General features: G+C 33.7%; 1 protein-coding gene across 1 annotated transcript in view; it reads right to left on the reverse strand.

Annotated features, from left to right (window-relative positions):
* Window positions 1–382: 382 nt before the first annotated feature.
* Vta1 (vesicle trafficking 1) overlaps window positions 383–19,242 on the reverse strand; it is a 41,929-nt gene continuing 23,069 nt past the window's right edge. Inside the window, exons 5-8 of the mRNA XM_070010714.1 lie at window positions 13,835–13,943; window positions 8,433–8,609; window positions 5,824–5,904; window positions 383–2,629 (exon numbers count right to left, since the gene is read on the reverse strand). Coding sequence (XP_069866815.1) covers window positions 2,484–2,629; window positions 5,824–5,904; window positions 8,433–8,609; window positions 13,835–13,943 — 513 coding nt within the window. The 3' untranslated portion in view covers window positions 383–2,483. The remainder of the gene's footprint in view (window positions 2,630–5,823; window positions 5,905–8,432; window positions 8,610–13,834; window positions 13,944–19,242) is intronic.

The raw sequence follows: 19,242 nt of genomic DNA on the forward strand, positions 1-19,242 counted from the left end.
TCCTCAGGGAGGCCTATTTAAATATGTGTTAGTCTACATACAACTAAGTACCTCCTAGCCTGTGCTCTAGTTTTTTCCACATCACATTACTATCCAATATAGAATGTTCCCAAATTTGGTTCCCAAAAGTTTCTAGCTAGTTCCCAAATGATGCTGGTGGTTCCAGGGACAACACCCTTTGAAAAGCACTGCTTGTTGGTAATCTCTCCTTCCAGTCTTTCATCTTTTTTGAGTTACGCAGAGCTAACCCACCCAAACTTTAGGAACTACCTACTGTTTCTGAAAACTCAGAAATATTCGATTCATGAACTTTCTACGTGAGACTGAGGCTGGGCCCCAGACTGCATTTGTAACAAACACCCTTTGAGGACCATTAGCCAAATACAATATATGATATACTTTTATTTAACATGTCTGTTCTTTACCTCATTAGAACCTAAACTCTGAGGCAGAGATTTTTTTCCTGCTACTTGTTTTTGCAAGGAAAAATAGGTTCTTTGTAGCTGCTCAGTGAATAGATGTTGAATGAATAAAAATTGTTTTTCCTAGTGTTACACCAGAATGAGTGAGTTTTATCATTAGCATTTACAGAAAAACAAAGTAAGAAAACATTATGAAGTGCAGTCCCTCAGGCATGAAACCTTTTTCAGACATTGGGCCACAAAGAAAACTTTTCCCCCTGATATTTGGGAAGTAAAATTTTAACATCCACATTACATTATAGTATTAAAACGAACAACAATAAACACTTATTGAATTCTACCTTGGGCTAAGCACTTCATGAATTGTATTTCAAGTCTCCTAACAGAGTGAAGGGTTTTGTGGTACCACGTAGCCCGTCATCATGGTCTTGTCCCGTTCCTGCCAGGTGCTCTCCTAATGAGAGTATGAAATAGGAGGTGATATTTTTTAGTGTATAAGCAAGAATTGAATTAAAATTTGCTTATATGTAACTCTTAGAATAATTCTAGCCAGTTGTCAATTATAAGGATGGTTTATAGACTATCTTTGAGCACTGGTTATCAAGATCTGCTAAATCCTGTCTGTGAAAACATATGAGAAAAAAAATTAAGGAGACAATGGGACTTTTAAACAATAATTTAGAATAGTTCATTCAGTCTGATTATTCATTCTAACAAACACATTTATGAAGAGAAAAATGGACACAAATGATTATGAGTTAGTGATTCACTTTCTTTCAAAGAGATTGTTAAAATAGGGGTCAGGAAACTTTTTAGTAAACATCCTTGTAAGTCCAGCAACTCTGAAGCTGTGGAAAGCAACTTTCATGAAAAAGTAAGGTTATCCACTAACACCGTATGTAACAAGTCACCCTGCTGGAGCCTGACAAATTCCTACCCATTCCTATTCAAGTGACCTAATAAAGTGGACTATGTATGTTTCATGAAAATTTGACAAATGCATTTTTTATCAACCATCTTTTCTTTTTACTATAGAAGCATCTGTAATTCTGCAACTAAATATAAATAGTTAAAAAAAGACAATTCTATCATGCAGATCAATACAGACATTTGGCTCTGTTATAAGTTAAACTAGTTAAAGAACCCTTGCATTCATTATTTTTACTTAGCACTGCTCCAGGTGGTACAAAAGTCCATAGCTCCCCATGAAACTTAAGAAACTTCTAACAGAATCCGAAGACCCACAGTCTTCTGCATCATCCCATCTACACAATAGATATAGAACCACTCCACAGCAGCAGAGGAGAACGTTAACTTCAAGCATCAAGTTGCCAGGAATTACTACAGAGTTTTTTGATTATTTTAATACATGCAAACTGCCTATGAAGCAAACACCAATTCACCATACACTTCAATGGGTAGGGGCAAGCAGCTGGAAACTAACATTCAGAAATCTAAGAGAGATTCTACTTTGTCACTTCATATTTCCTTCTGTGAAATTTCAAATTTTTAACAATAACATCTGACATGACTATAAACTGAGTTTGAACACAATCTCTTTTGGATTCATCTAGTATTTTCGGATGTTTGTATTTGTTTTGTAAATCTCGAGGAAGACAAAAACATGACCCCTAACCTAGAATATTCTGGCAATCTGTATTAAAAGTTAAACTTAGAGTTTTGTAAAAAGTAGTATGGTTTATTTTTCCAGATACAGATTTAAAAAAAAATCCTTTAATGTGTGTAAATTAAGAAAGTTATTCCCAACATGATTTTGTAAAGGTGTGTTTTCATTTTCTGAAGCAGAGTTCAATGGACATTTTTAGGATCTTGCTAACATCAGCCTTATGTACTCAGAGATTATTGGATCCACTAAATGGACAATGAAATTGGCTGAGGCTGCTGAATGCTTCAATAGGAATCTGATACACACAGAGTCACTATCCTGGTCAATGGAACCAAAGTCTTCCTTAAAATTGTGCTCCTGATAGGCTGAGGATACAATAATGGACTAATAGTTCCTTATGCCAAAAATACATGGCTCTCTCCTGAACAAAGGCTTCATTCTCTGCCCGTCGTCAGCAACCTGAGGGCCTTCTGCAGATTCTGTACAGCGGTGCTCACATCTTCATACTGCAAAGCGCTGCCAGCATATTTGCAGTACTTCTGAGCTCTGGCAAAGTCCTCGGGAGTGAGACGGATATCCCCTAGAGGAGGAAAAATAACCAAGACATGCAATAGACTACACAAAAAAGTACATGCTTATGTTCAAGATTAGAGCAAATATTTAAGGTTATATAAAGACCTGAAGGTTGTGTTAATGCCATTTGCATTTGATAAATTTTCATCATTCTTTTGTTGAATATTATAAACTAGAGACATGCCAATAAAGAATAGCTCATATGAGCAACATTTTTTTCTTCAGTAAAACAGCCTAGAAGTCTTTGTAGTTTAGCAAATCAATTGCAAACAAGGCCCCTCTCTACACCCCAGTTTGTGTGGAGCAAGAAGGCAGCTTAGGAGTTTATACTAGACTGGCTGAGTTCCTCTCTTCACGGAACAATACACACAGACTAAACCCTCACCCTTGATGAGCTAGAATACAAATATAACCCTCAATATAAAAGGTGAATAACATACTTTATGTAAAACATTACATGTATTAATTTTTTCCAGCATTAAAATGTTTTACATTTTTGTGCTATCCATGTAAAAAATTCTCAAGTTTCTTCAAAGATTTTTTTTATCATTAAAACACACAGTTAAATAGAAAATCATGGACAAATTATTCTCCAATATTTATTTTCAGCAATTTTCCACCTATATACCCAATTAACATGTAAGAACCCAACTAATTAATTTGGGTTAAAATACATTATTTAATTAAATCTTAGATATGAACATACTTGAATATGTGCTTCCAAGTGTAAGATTAAAAGTGAATTGAGTCTTCCGCAATAGCCCCACTTCCTTGTGGATATTAATATGAGGACTCGAAGCAATACTTACTGTTGGGGGGAGGCTAGATATAGAATATAATGAGAAGGATAAACATTATAATTTTCTTTATAAGGTTCTTTATAAGGTTTAGATGTTTTCAATTTTGTTACTGATACATATAAACTGAAAATTATGATATTACCAAGGTAAGGAGGAAATGGTAACTCTAGGTAATTTGATATTAAGTTTTAATCAGTATTTTCTAAAATTAAATGTTACTGAAATTTTAGCAAATAAGTATGAAAACACTGTTCATAATAGACATTCAAAAGTAAAGTTTATACAATAAAAGATTAAGTTTCAGATTTTAAAGGCAATACTTGTAAATTTGAGCTGACAGAGTAATATCAGGGTGCTATATAATCTTCAGAGACTTATTGAATTAGTATCATTAAAAATTAAATATGGTCTTATCATTTCACTTTCTAATAGTAAAAGATATTATTGCAGTTTCCTTGAAATTTGGTCTCACTTAAAAGGCTAGTGGTATGCATCAATTTAGTTTCTTCACAAATTTCTGAAAAGCATTTATAATCAACTTGGTATTTGTTCCCAGTCAACCTAAAAAACTACTATTCTTCAGTTCTACTGATAATTTAGTCAGGTATACTTCAGCTTCTATTTTTTTTATCCTTGAAAAGTTCCAGATTTGTTAATTATCTATCAAAAAGTGAAGAGGCTCAGGTGTCTTGGATACACATATCATGTAGGTAAATAGTATGAGTTCCCTTCCCCTTCAACATTGTGCATTTCTGCTTTAATACTGTATCCTTTAAACACAGAAGGCATCCATCTAGAATTTACCAGACTTGTTGGAAGACAGCCCTCATGCTCAGATTAATCTTATTTTAACAGCACTGGCTTTCGGGTTCTGCTTGCTGACACATCACTCAAAATTAATAAGACATAATTATATAATGACAAGAACTGTTACTATTTAAAGTTTTTATAAGGTAAACTTAGCCACCAATAATAAAACTGTCTTAAGGCACAAATATTGCATTTTTCATAAAATAATCTCAATATTTATAAAATGAGAATAAAGCACTTTAATTGAAAAATAGATGTGAATGTATATTTTATATATGTATAAATCATAGACATGCATAACAAATTATGTAACTCATATTAAAAACAATAACTTACTTACAATAATAAACTCAGATTTTAATTCAAAATATAACTTAAAGGCATATTAAGACATTAGGATTATTTATTTAGGTTTATTTAACAAACACAAAAGATATTTTCAAATAATTACTTTTTTATCAGGCTTTTCTTCATTAAAAAATGTAATTAAATGATAATAAAAATATGAACTAAAAATCTGAATTGAAGCCGGGTGCTGGTGGCTCATGCTTGTAATCCTAGCTACTCAGGAAACAGATCTAGAGAAGTGTAGTTGGAAGCCCTAGCAAAAATGTCTGCCAGAGTCCATCTCCAAAAATACCCAGCAAAAATCTAAAATGCTAGGCTGGAGGTGCAGCTCAACTGGTACAGAGCCAGACTAGCAACCAATCTGGGTAAGTATGAGACTGAGTCAACCAGTACCATCTGAGAAAAAAAAGTCACCGTTAAGATTTGTGTAAATTAGCATGAAGTAGTAAAGAAATAAGAACAAAACACGGAAGTATATACTACAGATTGTTCTACACATTTACACAATGGTATATACCTAGAAAAGTATAGTTTTGTTTCTTCATTCTTTCCTTTTAAACAGGGTCATACTCTATCATGTTCTGCATTTTGCCCTTTAACTTCATGTATCTAGACAATCAAGAAAACATACCTGCATACATGCAATCAGAGGAAATGATTATTAAAAACACTTGAGTTTTTAAATATAAAAAATTTAATCCCATATCACATATGAAGAAGTAATCTATGAACAAGAAAAATAAAAATAACCTTATATATGACATGAGGTAAGAAGCAGAAAAGTAGGAAAGATCAGAATCAACATACCATCACCTATCAAACAGCCCATCAAAATAATTAATCTCAGAGATGTTTATTTTCAAATTACTTGAGACAATCTAGTGCAGAAAAGGAAGGTCATAGTCATAATATATAGCAATCTTGAATAATTTAGCATCAGCTTCCATGGTGGCTTTGGCTGCTACATGTTTGTAGATAGATATAACAGACGACAAAATAAAGAAAAAAAAAGAAGTGGAACAAAGGGGAACATACCAATTTCCTTGTTTTTGATTATATGATAGTCCTGGTTCATTTGAGAATTTAGTGAACACAGGCAATGAAAGAAATTTGTTTTGAATTAACTAGACATTCAAATTTAAATAAGAACATTTAAATACCTGGTACTCCCAAGGTAATATTATAAAGTAATACCCTAAAACAGAGGAAACAATACAACTTACACAACATCCAGCTGACTTACCCTGGGAAATTGTACTGAACAGTGCAGGATCGATGGCTGGAATAGTCTGCGGGGCCGGCTGGACAGTACTACTTGTGACACCTGCAAATCAGAAACAAAAAAACGAGCAGACTTAACTATATACTAAGAAAGAATTCTGTGTCTGACTATCTTCCTCTTCCCCGTCTTCATTTTAAGGTATTGGAGATGAAACCTTAGCTTTACCTTACACACCACATTATCTGAAAAGCATACTCTCTTCTCACATTTTAATTCCTTAGCCATATTAATATTTTTGGGGACAAGGTGAGATATAATTATAAAGCAAATGAAGTAGAAAAACTGGTTAGTCAAAACCAATGAAATCAAATAATCTGTCAAAGAAAGGTTCTTTATTCTAAGGTATAAGGTTAAATTGGAATAGGATATATGACAACTGGCAATTGGTAGTAGAGATAATTAGGGGGAAATACACTGGGATAGGGAAACAGGAACAAAAGAAAGGCAGAAGATAAATTAGGAATTTTCTAGAGATACAAGTACATGTTGTAGAAGAGTTGTAGAACAATGCTTTCACAAAACTTGATGAAATTCTAAATAGTTTTCCAGGGGAAAAGTTCTGTCCCTGAAGGATTTATCTCTACCTAAAGGTAAAAAGTGGATGAAATATATATTATTTTACATCACTTAATTTTTTGTATAATTCATTTTGTAACTTTTGGACATATTAATAATCATGAAAACTCATATTTTGTGCATGTTTTAAGCCGGGGCTACCCCATGCAGTACAGGTTGGCCATGAATTTGCCAGGCTCCTGCTTCACCAAGTGTAAGACTACAAACTACAAGCATGTGTCACCATGTCTGGTTTACAAAAATCTTTACTAAAAATTTTAACTAATAAAATTGAAAAAAAATGTAAAAAGATACAGACAAAGTGAAGGGAAAAATTTTGAAAGTACAAAAACCCTGAGAGTTAAAGATATACTAAACTGAGAGGAACGGCACAAAGGTAAAGAAGTAGGCAGATTGGGTTCAGTATAATCACAGGAACTGAAAGAAACGCACAGAGAAGAATGTCAAAGAAAACACCAAAACCTAACAGAAGAATGCAAATACAGCACTTCTGAAACCATTATTACCATAAAGCTCAGTTTCTAATAAAAAGGTTAGCACTATTTATAACCCAATTCTTTTATCTAATTGGGTTTTCTTCTAAGATATTCTGTAACACTTATAGGGTATAAGAGGCATATGCTTCAAGAAACAAACAAAAAACCCTTACATTCTAATCACCAGCATGTGGTATTTATGGAGAGAGCAAAGCACAAGAAGCAAAACCTGGTTAAACAATTACCATTCCTACCCTCCTTACATACCCTTTGCTTTTTGTGGAAGAACTAAAAGCTGTAAATTAGTACATACTATTCTTTTCAGCTATCTTAAGGATTTCCCTTTGATAAAAGTGCATCCTGGACCTTTATTTGAAAGAAAGTAAATCGTTCTTAAAGTGAGTAAGAGGGGAAACATCTGCTATGTTTATAAATGAAAACTTATTTTGATTTTTGTATGACTATGAACTAAGTTCAAAACGCTTCAAATATAATAGAAAAAATCTGGACGCTAAGAGGAGATTCCAACAACTCAAACCAATATTAAAGGGAACTGTATATCAGAGAAATAGGTTTTGATTTGGCAGTATTTTAATTCCTTGGTGACATAAAGTTAGAGGGCAAAAACAGGAAATCAGGGAATTGGGGTCAAATATTGGATCTATTACCATGTAGGCTGACGTTCTTGGGATAAATGATTAATTTCTTTAGACTGTAAAAATAGATGATGGCTTCCAAAATAGCTGCTGCAAAGATAAATGTTTAATCACTAAGTCCAAAAGGATATAAAGTTCTAAGTTTATTTATTTCCTGTTCTAATAAGTGAGAGAGACAGGGAGAGAGAGAGAGAGATATGCATGATGTATATACAACCTCATGCCTGAGCTAACATAACCAAAATTTTATATTGCATCAACCCAATAGAGCATTTCTACTAAAAAGTGCTTTCATATATATATATACATATATATACATACAATAAATCTCTATATTATATATTACTACCAATATTTTACTATTAAATTCATATGTAACTATAGCTCTGCTCTCTTACATAGTTTATAATCAATACACAAAATCTTTCTGAAGATTTTTGACATGCTACACCAAGATGTAACACTTCCCTTGATTCACAAAAGCATTTTCAGTGCCAATTATTTTGTCATTACAGATGCTGTCTCTTTGTCACAGACAGGAAGAGGGAAAACAGAGAAGGAAAAGAAACAAAAAAGTTTTATGTTAAAGCTTACTAGTCAACATTTATACATTTTTTGCCCTTTTAGTAATTAATCAGGAAAAGTAATGCATAATTTCATTTTAGAAGGAAGAAGTCAAGAATGAAGTGAACACATATTGAATACAATAAATATTAAAACTTCAGTGAGAAAATATATTTGTGGGTTCAAATGGAATTTAAAGATACCATGTGTCAAAATCATCATTATGGAGCAAAATATAAGCAGTGGTATTCTTTTTCTATCTGAAGGAAAGTCAACAAGTGAGGTTTGGATTTTTTACCTGTGCTGTGCGGCACTTCTGCAGGGGTATTAGCGGGAGCGTGTGCACCTGGGGGAATCTGGATTCCAGTAAAGCTGCCTGACGGCATGTGGCTTGGGTCATATGCTGAAGAGGATGAGGGCTCGGGTGGTTGAGTGGGTAGAGAGGTTGCTCCCGCATCTTCGTTTTCTTCAACATCTATTACATAGTAAAATATATAACATACACACGATGTTAAACTGAGATACAAACGAGCATCCTCATTTTGTCATACTCACATGATAAACAAAAGCTATAAATACAATTCTATTTAAATTAGTTCTTAAGTAGATTCTGTCTCTCAAAATAATCAAGTCTTTAATTATGTCTGACAATACGCGTATTGCTTTTCTTAGTGACCACTTGCCAAGTCCACGAATTGTTTTGCACACAGTATATTTTAAAACCAACTTTCCTTACACAAAACAATCGAAGTCATTTTTGGCAAAATATGTCATTTTTACACTCCAATATGAATTGTATTTTGACAGCTGCCTTTTAGTCAGTGTTTACTGTGTACTAGCTACATTCCAAGTACAGAGAAAGAAAAAATAATAAAGATAAGGACAAATATAAAGAATAGAAAATAAAGAGAAGATAGCTATCATAAATAATAGTGTGAAAAAGGCCATATGAAAGAGGTGATATCCTACAGACATTACAAAGATGATGAAGAAAACAGAGACATATTGGAGCAACTGTTCAAAGAACAAACTATTAAACTCATCTAAGGGATTATCTGACGAGTCCTGTACCTAAGGAAAAAAATTAAATTTGAAGCTAAGAAACCTGGCCTAGATGGAACTTATTGATGTTACTAAGCATGTACATGAGATGCAATAGTAATCCTACACCTATACAAACACTTTCAGAAAACAGAAGGAGTGGGAGAGACATCCCTTTCAATTTGCATTATGGGGTTATGTAAACTTGATATTGAAACTTACTTCAGTCTTGAAAGCAGCAAATAGATTTTTAACACTAGAATAAATATCTAGCTATAATACAAAGTCTGGTCAGGAACGAGTGTGGTTTCCCAGAGTGCAGGTTGGTTCAACATGTGAAAAATTCTTCAATATAACACTGAATAATGATGAAAAACCTTAACTTCAATAATGCATAAGAATTAGGACTTCAGAAAATTCAACATCCACTATGACAAAAACTTTCAATACCCTCACTAATGGAGGAAATCCCTTAGTATCACACAGAGTTAAAAAAAAAAAAAAAAGCAAAACCAACCAAACAACCCAAAACAAGGGTACAATAGGAAAGGTTAAAAAGAAAAAGGCATAAAGATTGAGAAGAGGTAAAAACGTAAGTAGGGGACCAAATTTTGTACACACAGACACAAGGCTGAATTTGCACATTAGCCAGTAGGACTAACTAGGTAAAATTAACAATGTTGCAAGATACAAGATCTTTACACACACATGTACACACACAAATGGAATTCGTACACTAAAAGAAAATACAGATAAAGCAAGAAATAATTCCACTTATGAATGAAAAAAGTTGTAATTAAATTTAATGAAAGACCATTCTTAAAAAAGTATAAAATGCCATTGAAAAAATTAAAGAAATGGAATGTGTCACTTTTCCCTGAATCAATCTATAAATCAAGTATAGTATTGATCATAATCATAATCCCAACAGGATGTTTTTGGCGGGGCAGGACTGGGGCTTTGGGGGTTTGATTGGCGGGGTCTTTATTGTAAGGCAAGTACCCTATCATTTGAGCCATGCTCCAAGCTATTTTTTGGTTTTCAGTTACTTTTCAGAGTAGAGAATGTTTTGCCTGGGCTGGCCTCAGACCACAATCCTCCTCCTAAGTTGGAATGACAGGATCACACTAACTTTTTGCCCAGGGTGGCCTTGAACCACAATCCTTAGCTCCACCTTCCCAAGCAGTTAAGGCAGGTGAGCACTGTACCTTGAGTTAACGGGCTGTTACTTTTTGACAGAAACTGGAAACTTGATATTAAAATTCACTGTGAACTCAAAGCTCATAAAATAACCAAGATGATATTTAAAAAAATATCAAACTTAGATGATTTATATTACCTGACTTTTTAAAAAGGCAGTATGAGTATAGTGCTTGAATATGCCAGAAAAATATCAACGTAATTGAATGGAGTCTAGGAACGAGTCAGATTTATGAAATTTTGGTAAAGGTATCAAAAGGAAGTCTATAACAATGGTGGAATAACAATATTTTATGAGTATGAGAAGATGGTTAAGGACTCTAATTCCCCTCTTTGTTTTTCTGTCTCTAATTCTACACACACACACACACACACACACACACACACACACGCACACACGCACACACGCACACACGCACACACACACACACACACATATATATATATATCCCAGACCCAAAAGTTAAAGCTCGGACTACAAATCTTCTAAGCTAAAATTAGGAGTATTTCTGAAGTAGAGGAAAGTAAAGAGTTTTTAGGATGCAAAATATAGTTGACAAAATTTGAAAAATATATGTACTATTCTTCATTAGTATTATAGTCTTTGGTAATCAAATGACAGTTAAATAAGTAGATAAAGCAATAGACTAAAAGAATATATTTGTAAAACACATTTGACAAATGATAATATATAACTCAATTTATAATGATACAGAAAACATAAGGTTTTATGGTCTATTGACAAAATAGGACAGTTGAGTATTTCCATGTATATTTATGAATATGTAGGTATAAACTAGGCACTGGTGGTTCATGCCTGTAATCCTAGCTACTCAGGAGGCCAAGATCACAGAATCTCATCTTGGTTCAAAGCCAGTCAGGGCAGACAAGTCCCTCAGACTCTTACTTCTGATTACCAAAAGCTGGAAGTGCAGCTGTGACTCAAGTCACAGAGCTCTAACCTACAGAAAAAAGCTTAGGGACGGTGCTCAGGTTTGGAGTTCAAGCCCCACGTTTGTCACAAAAGACAAAGAAAAGAAAAAGAATGTGTAGGTGATATAAACACATGAGAAGATGCTGTTAATTGTTCATCAGTAGGAAGAACAAAACCACGAGACACCTTCTATACTTACTAGAATCTAGAGCTGAATTAACCTGAGTGTTGGTTAGGATTCTGAGCAGCTGTAATTCTTATACATTGCTTATGGAAAAATAGGGACTTTTCTATAAAAATACATATGTAATTAAGTTAGTAGACCTGGGGCAGTCCTAATTTCAGCTATCTGCTCAAAAGAAATGCAAATGTATGTTCACACAAAGACCTGTACATGTATTTAAGAGCATTATTTTTAATTCCCCAAATTTAGAAATAGTCCAGATACCATCCATTCATAATTGCATCAACAAATCATTGAGCATCTTTGCAATACTTCTTAGTCACTCAAGGCACTGAGTTGCTGACTAATATTGATTGATTTCAAAAGCCAAACGATAGGTAACGATTAACTGCATTTATATAATGTTCTAAAAAAAGCAATGTTATACAGACAGAACACACTATTAATTGTTTGGGGTCAGGGGAAACTTAAGGAAAAAGTACAGGAACTGATGGTAATATCTGGTATTATAGCTACAGGGGTAGTCATCCCTATAGATACTCTGTAAATATTTTGAAACTATGTATTTAAGAAGCATGAATTTTGCTACTGAATGTAAACTTCACTTTAATGAAAATCCCTAAAATGATCACACACACATACACACAAAGGAACACAGGAAGACCACCACTGTATTTTATTTGTTTATTCAAAGGACTACTCACAATTTCATAATGCCTGCCACCTGACAAAAAAGAAACACCATATTTTTATATCTAAATACTGTATGTAAATGTCAGTTCTACAGGGACATGTTTTCATGTTTCAAGTTAGTCTGCTCTTATCTGTTTATAAAGAACATGTCATGCTCTGTGGCCTTCATTGCTTAAACATCATTATCATATTAAATGTTTGTCAATTTTATATAGTAGATTATTTACACTTATACAGTGCCTTCAAGCTTGCAAATCACTTTCACGTACAATTATCAGTCTTAAAACTCCTGAAGAGTCACTCTGTTATTCATGTTTTACAAAGGAAGCTGAGGTTCCTTGTGGATTCTGGACTTTTCAAGGTCATAGACCACAAAGAAGAATTGTAACTTGTGTCTTGACTTCCTTAGTCTAAGTCCTATTATTTTCAGTAATACTAGAGAAGATTAAGTATTTAAACCATTCTAAAATGTCATACTTTATTTTGTACTTTTTGATTTTTAGAGTATTTTAAATACATTTTCCCCTATTTTAGTACTGATATTAATCAGAGTTGATTTATAATTCTAGTGTTATTGCTTTGTAACTAAGGTTTACTGGAACACAACCACATTCATTGTATACAAAGGTCTATGGCCATATTTACACAACAATAGCAGGTTCTAACATTTGCAACAAAGACTAAGGACCACAAGCTTAAGATAATTACTGTATCATCACTTACTGAGCCCTGAATTAAATGATGTTCACAGATGCTGAAAAGTTTACTTCAACAGGCAAGATTATCTAGAATTTTCTCAGTCTACAGAACAGTGTTGTTCTTTGTGTCTTTCTACATGTTGGACCAATAAAATAAATAAGGAAAAAGAAGTTTTCCTTTACTTTTCATTATGTATTAGCGAAAGGCCAAGTGAAATAATAAGGCCTTTATTTTTTTTCATGATTAAAAAGTTTTAAACCCATTAACTATGTGATGGTATTTTTTTTATGTATTAAAGGTTTTTTTTTTAAGGTCCAAATGCAACAAAGTATGTGTATTATCATTTGGGTGAAAAAAGGGAGCTATATATGCATAATTTGCTTATAGACTCATAAAAACCATCACTTTCAAGACACACAAAACGTAACAGTAATATTTATTTAAATATTCACTTAAATATTTATTTAAATATTAACTAAATGTAGTTGAAATTGAGTTTCGATAAGATCAAGGAAGATGGCAGATGTGGTGGAAATAAGGCTTTGTTATTTTCTTTACATATTGTATAATTTTAGAACCAAAAGTCCGATACACAAAAGATAATATACTGTTCTTTGTGGTTTGCAAGTATTTTCTAAATTATAAATGGATTGTCTTTCCTCTGCAGGAAGAAAATCTGATCCACTTTGTTGACATGGACCCACAATACTGTAGTTTGACTTTAATTTCTCACTGTCTTCTAAATTTACAATTTTACATGTAATTTTCATGGGTGAAAACAAAATCACACTATTATGTTTTTTCCCCAGACGTAAGGATGTAACCCAGCATAAGGTAAATCCTTTACCACTGAGTTATATCCTCTTCATGTTTCTTCTGAAAACTTTGAATTCTACTCAAAAATTGTGATTCCACTAAATCATTTTACTTAGAACAAATGAACACATACCGTTGTCTTCCTCAATTCCAACAGGGCCTGCCTGCGGCGTCTCCCCATTCTTTAGACAATTATGGATGTATGTGGCCTTCCATCGCGCATACTTTCTATGCTTTACATTCTAAAAGATATTATTTTTATATTGATATTAGACCATGGTAAACAAGCAAAAACAAAGCAACAAGCACATAAGATAGTCTTTATTTCTGAGATAAAGCCTATTTTTATATGCTACAGTTCTGATGATTTTACCAACTCTTTAGGACTTAACAGACTTCCTGAAAGGTAAAGTTACTACAAACACATGCCCAATGCTCCTGTATGGTGCTTTTACTGAACCCACTTTTGTCAATAATTATCTGAACTGAATAGATGCAATTCCTTTCAGATGATGGACATTCAAATTCATTCTCCTTCCTCATTCCTTTTCCTTAATTCACAAAGCTGCCATTTATTATCTGGTGCTATTTATTATTTCATAATGTGGTTATCTTCAGTCCTTACATTAAATACCAGTTTTCAAGAACCATGACTCCTGTCATCGAGACTATTTTCTTCTGTTGAGGTCTCCATATCTTTACTGCTGATTTTGTTATTATTATTTTTGGCCAATCCTAGAGTTTGAATTTATGGGCTTGTGTTTGCTCAACTGGTATGCTTGCTCAACTAGTGCTCTACTACCAGATGAGCATTTTGCTGGTTATTTTGGAGATAGGAGTCTTGTGGACTGTCTACGTGGGCTAGCTCCAACCTGTGATCCTTGTTTCCTGAGTGGCTAGGATTATAGTCATAAGCCATTGGCATCTGGCTTCTCTATCGCTCTAAACTTATAACTAATCTTTGGACAAATAGCCTGCTGATATGACATCTTTACCTGAAGGCCACATGCCACCAAGCTTAATTTGCCCCACTATTCTTAATTTTCCCTAAGCTTTCATCATGCCCCAGAACTTCATTCTCTGAAGTTAGAAATATGTGAGTTATGTTTAGCACTTCTCTCTTACCTTGTCTCTCCCACTTAATTTATCAGGAATTCAGTTCATTTTTGCTTCTGTAATGTATCTTCAATTGGTCTCCATTTCCCCATTTTCTCTGCAATATTCCATTTATGCATCCTCTTATTAATGTTTATGCCCTAACCCTTATTGTATTTCCCTCACTCAATACTCAAAAGATATCTTTCTAAATATACAAGCCATTCTTATCCATCTCTAGTGGTTTCCTGATGTGTCCATGTGTGTACATTCCCATACTCTCACCAAATGGGCTACCAGGGTCCACCTGTATTTGTTCTTGACTGTTCAGCTTCCTGTCAATGTTCCTATTCTGTTGTCTACCTAGTATCTAGCTTCAGTACACATTTCTATCTCTAAACATGCCAAGGTGATATAATCTGCCTGTTCCTTTTGTCATCACAAAATAATGCCTCTATAACCAATGCAGTGACCACGTCAAATCCTTAAAAAGGTTTTATCACTCTTCCCAATCTAAGAACATTCAAGTCTTTTATCTTTTCTTTAATACAACACAGTATATAAACACATACCCATGTATACTCCCCTAAACACAAATTCATATATACTCTAAAATAAAAGCTAATCAAAAGCTCAACTGAATATTGAAGACTGTTATATGTAATGGACTACCGAGATTAGGGCATTCAATTAAAACCAGTATGCAGGTACACAGAACCATTTCCAGAATTATCACATTGTTCATTCTTTTCTTTCCTTTCATTCTTTGACAGTAATTCTTTGACTCAGTATTTTTAATTTTTCAAACAACTTGAACAAATGCTAATCTCCAAGCTAGTATGATCATTTGAATTTACTATCTGCCAGGTGGCACTTGAAAATTTTCATTATCACTTCTTTGTTCCACCAGTTAAAACTAATAAAGGTAATTAATTAATGCAAACTTTTAGTGGCTTAACATTTTCTTTCTGAAAGGAAACAGAAGTAAATAAAACCTTTAACTAATGAATAGGAAATACAAAATAAATCAAAACATTAATTCTGACCTAAGAAGGCTAATTATTCAGCTAGGACTCTGAAGCATGAGAGAATACTATTATTAAAAAACACACACACAAGTAGTCAGAAAGAGTGTAAGATATATATTTTATACTTATACTCTTATACTGAGTAGAAGATACATATTGGTAGAAGATACATATTAAGGGCTAGTTGGATGAGGAATATAAGGCTAAAACAAGATGAGTTTCAGATGAACACTTTATGGTCCTCACTACAGGTTATTAATCACTTCCACACACTTCCACTTAAAATCTTGAAATGTCCTTACAATAACCTAGACATACAGGGAAATTAATTACACTTCACTTCCACTATTATATCTGAGATATTACAGGACTAGCTGAATAGAAGGACACTTTATTCTGGCATTCAAAGCCTATTATAAAATTGATACTACTTCCTCTTACTTCCTGTCATTCCTATTATTTTCCTTTATCTACCAAAGTTTTCTTTTCCTCAAGATCAGCTCCAACATTTATTCTCTCTAAGCCTCCCTGATTGCTAAAAAGTTAACATTTATTTTTTAATTTAAATTTTATTATAATGTGATGTACAGAGGGGTTAGTTACACAAGTAAGGTAATGGGTACATTTATTTTTGAATAGTGTTATCTCCTCCCTTATTTTCTTCCACCTTCCCCCCAGAAGTTAACATTCATTACTTACTCAAGGTAGGCACTCTGCTATGCACTGATAATAACAATAGAAAAGGTCTACATGAGTATTGAGTCCAATGTAAAAGCCAGCAATAACTGCTATCTCTGATTGTTGTTCTTATTTCAAGTTCCTGTGTTAGGCAGCTTTCCTTTACTGTAATGAAATATCTGGGACAATCAATTTGATAGCAAAAGAGTTTATTTTGGTTCACTGACTTACAAACTGTCTGTGATGTGGCACAATTGCATTGGTTTGGCCGGTGGTAAGGCAGAACAGTGTTGTGGGAGTATGTAATGGAACAAAACTACTCACCTCACGGACAGTTAGCAAAAGAGTAAGACAGGAAGATGCAAAGAGAAAGGTGCTAGGGTCTTGTCTCCTGTGTGGGAACACTTCCTAAGACCCAAAGAGGCTTCCACAAAGCCTCATCCAGTGAAGGCTCCACCACTTTCTACTAGTTCTTCTTGAGAATCAAGTATTTAACCTTTGGAGATGTTCATCAGAACTATACAAGTACATTATTAGTTTTTTTTCTGTAAGGTTTTACAATCCCATCATTACAGAATAGAATGCCATTATAAAAGTAATTTATCCAAGGCCATACAACCTTAGTAGTAAAGTCAATTACTTTATTCAGGATATTACACTTCAATTTATAATTCATATGGAAATGAAATGGGCTTTAAAAAGTCAGCTGCTTCATGTGTACTAATATAAGCTAAATATTGATAGGCATAAAGAGGATCATTTGAGAGTAAATAAATGCTCCAATAATGCTTAAACTAGACACTTCAGGAAGCTTTAAAGAACAGGACACATCTTCCTCTTCTGAAGTAACTTAATTCTGTCTCTAGATTGAATGGAAAACTTGTATGACTAGAAGATTCTTTTAGTCCTAATTTCATAATACAAACAAGGTAGAGAAGTTTAAACCACCTCGGGTTCCTTTATTAGTTCATGAATTTTAAGAAAATATTAGTTTAAGCTGAAAAGAGTTCATTTCAGTTAACACATTAAAAAACATTCCCAATAGTAGATAAAGTAATAAAGTTTGATTTTTATTTCAGTTTCTAAGACACCCTTGCTTCAGCACCCTCTCATGAATATTTAGTATATTATTATGACTGACAGTTATAATTCAACTAATGTATATTTTCATGCTGTTCTATTTAAAGATTGCTGGTTATTACACAGTATTTTAAGAGAAAAATTTCAAGATGCCAATATTTTAAAAATCTATTAGCTCCTTTTGGCTGATTATACATCCCTTCTGGGAAACAGGAATGGCAAAAAAGAACGTTCGCTCTTGTCCCTGGCCTCCAAGTTCCTGTTTTCAAATTGAGGAAAATCACTGACAACTGCAAATTTGAGCCAGTCGGCACTAATACACAATGTTTTCATGTAATGTTTAATTCATTTGCACTTGCTACCCCTCAGAATGACGTGGCAGGAAACAGTGAAGTTAGGTCAAGTGTTCTCAAACTTAGTGCATGTAAGGAAGACACAAAGATAAAATTTTAAATGTAATTTTCAGGCCCTAACTATGGAAAATTCACTACAAATCATTTTTCAATAGCATATCAAGGAAGCATCTTGATGGAGAGTACTTTGTAAGGTTGAAGTGTCACAAATTTCAGGTCTTAGTTTCCTTTTCTTATTAATTGATCTCTCATTGAGGTAATGGCTTCAACTGGTACCACCTGCTGCCAACATGAATGTTTCCATCTTGTGTTCAGAACTCTTCTGAACATTAGAACTTAAAGAGTTTGACATCTAACTCAGCATGTCACTCACCTGTTTGATAGCTTTCTTAAAGTTCAACACCAATGTCAAATCCTCCCCCACTAAACTTGATCGTGTAGTCCCACTATGTCAATATATGACAACTTCATGTAAAAACATTTTTCTTTATTATTATTTTTTAGACAGTCTTACTATGAAGGCCAGAATGGTATGGAACTTGTGGTCCTCCCGACTCTGCTCACCAAGTGCTGGGACTACAGGCACATACTACTTACTGGCTTGCAACCTCATTGTAAAATTGCAACATTGTCATTGAAGTGCTTTTTATCTTTTTCAGTTCATATTATTAGGATGCACATGATGTTGGTTTGCCCCAATATTAGTGGTTTGAGGTTTTTAACAAGACTCTGTTATAAACTATTTTCCTTTTTAAATTTATTTAAGCAAGCTGAGAAAAGATCATTACATATCTACTGCAAAGACCTTATTTGTTCTTTTGTCATTTATTTACTTTATTGTAGTGAATAGTATGGAGCCACCAGTTCTTATTTATCATCCATTACTATTGGCCTTAATAATATATATATATATATGTATATGTATATGTATTTTTTTTTTTTTTTTGCAGTTCTGGGTTGTACTCAGGGTCTCATGATAGTTTGGACAAGCTTTCTTGCTCATAGCTGCCACTCAGCACAGTTTTTTGCTGGTTAGAGATGGAGCCTTTAGACCTACTTGCCAAGGCTGGTTTTAAACTGCAATCCTGTAGATCTGTCTCCTACAGTTAGGATTACAGGTGTGAGCTACTAGCAATACTCAGTTATACTGATATTTTGATGCTAAAATTATTCCTTTTTTGAAACAAGATGATGTTATGTAGTCACGGCTGGACTCAAACCTATGATCCTTTTGCCTCAGCCTCCCTAGTGCTAGGATTATAAACTTGTGCTACCATACCTGGCTCAGATTGTTGTTAACACAATTA

The sequence above is a fragment of the Dipodomys merriami genome, unplaced genomic scaffold, assembly GCF_024711535.1.
Source record: "Dipodomys merriami isolate MVZ:Mamm:240054 unplaced genomic scaffold, mDipMer1.0.p SCAF_8, whole genome shotgun sequence".
NCBI lineage: Eukaryota > Metazoa > Chordata > Mammalia > Rodentia > Heteromyidae > Dipodomys > Dipodomys merriami.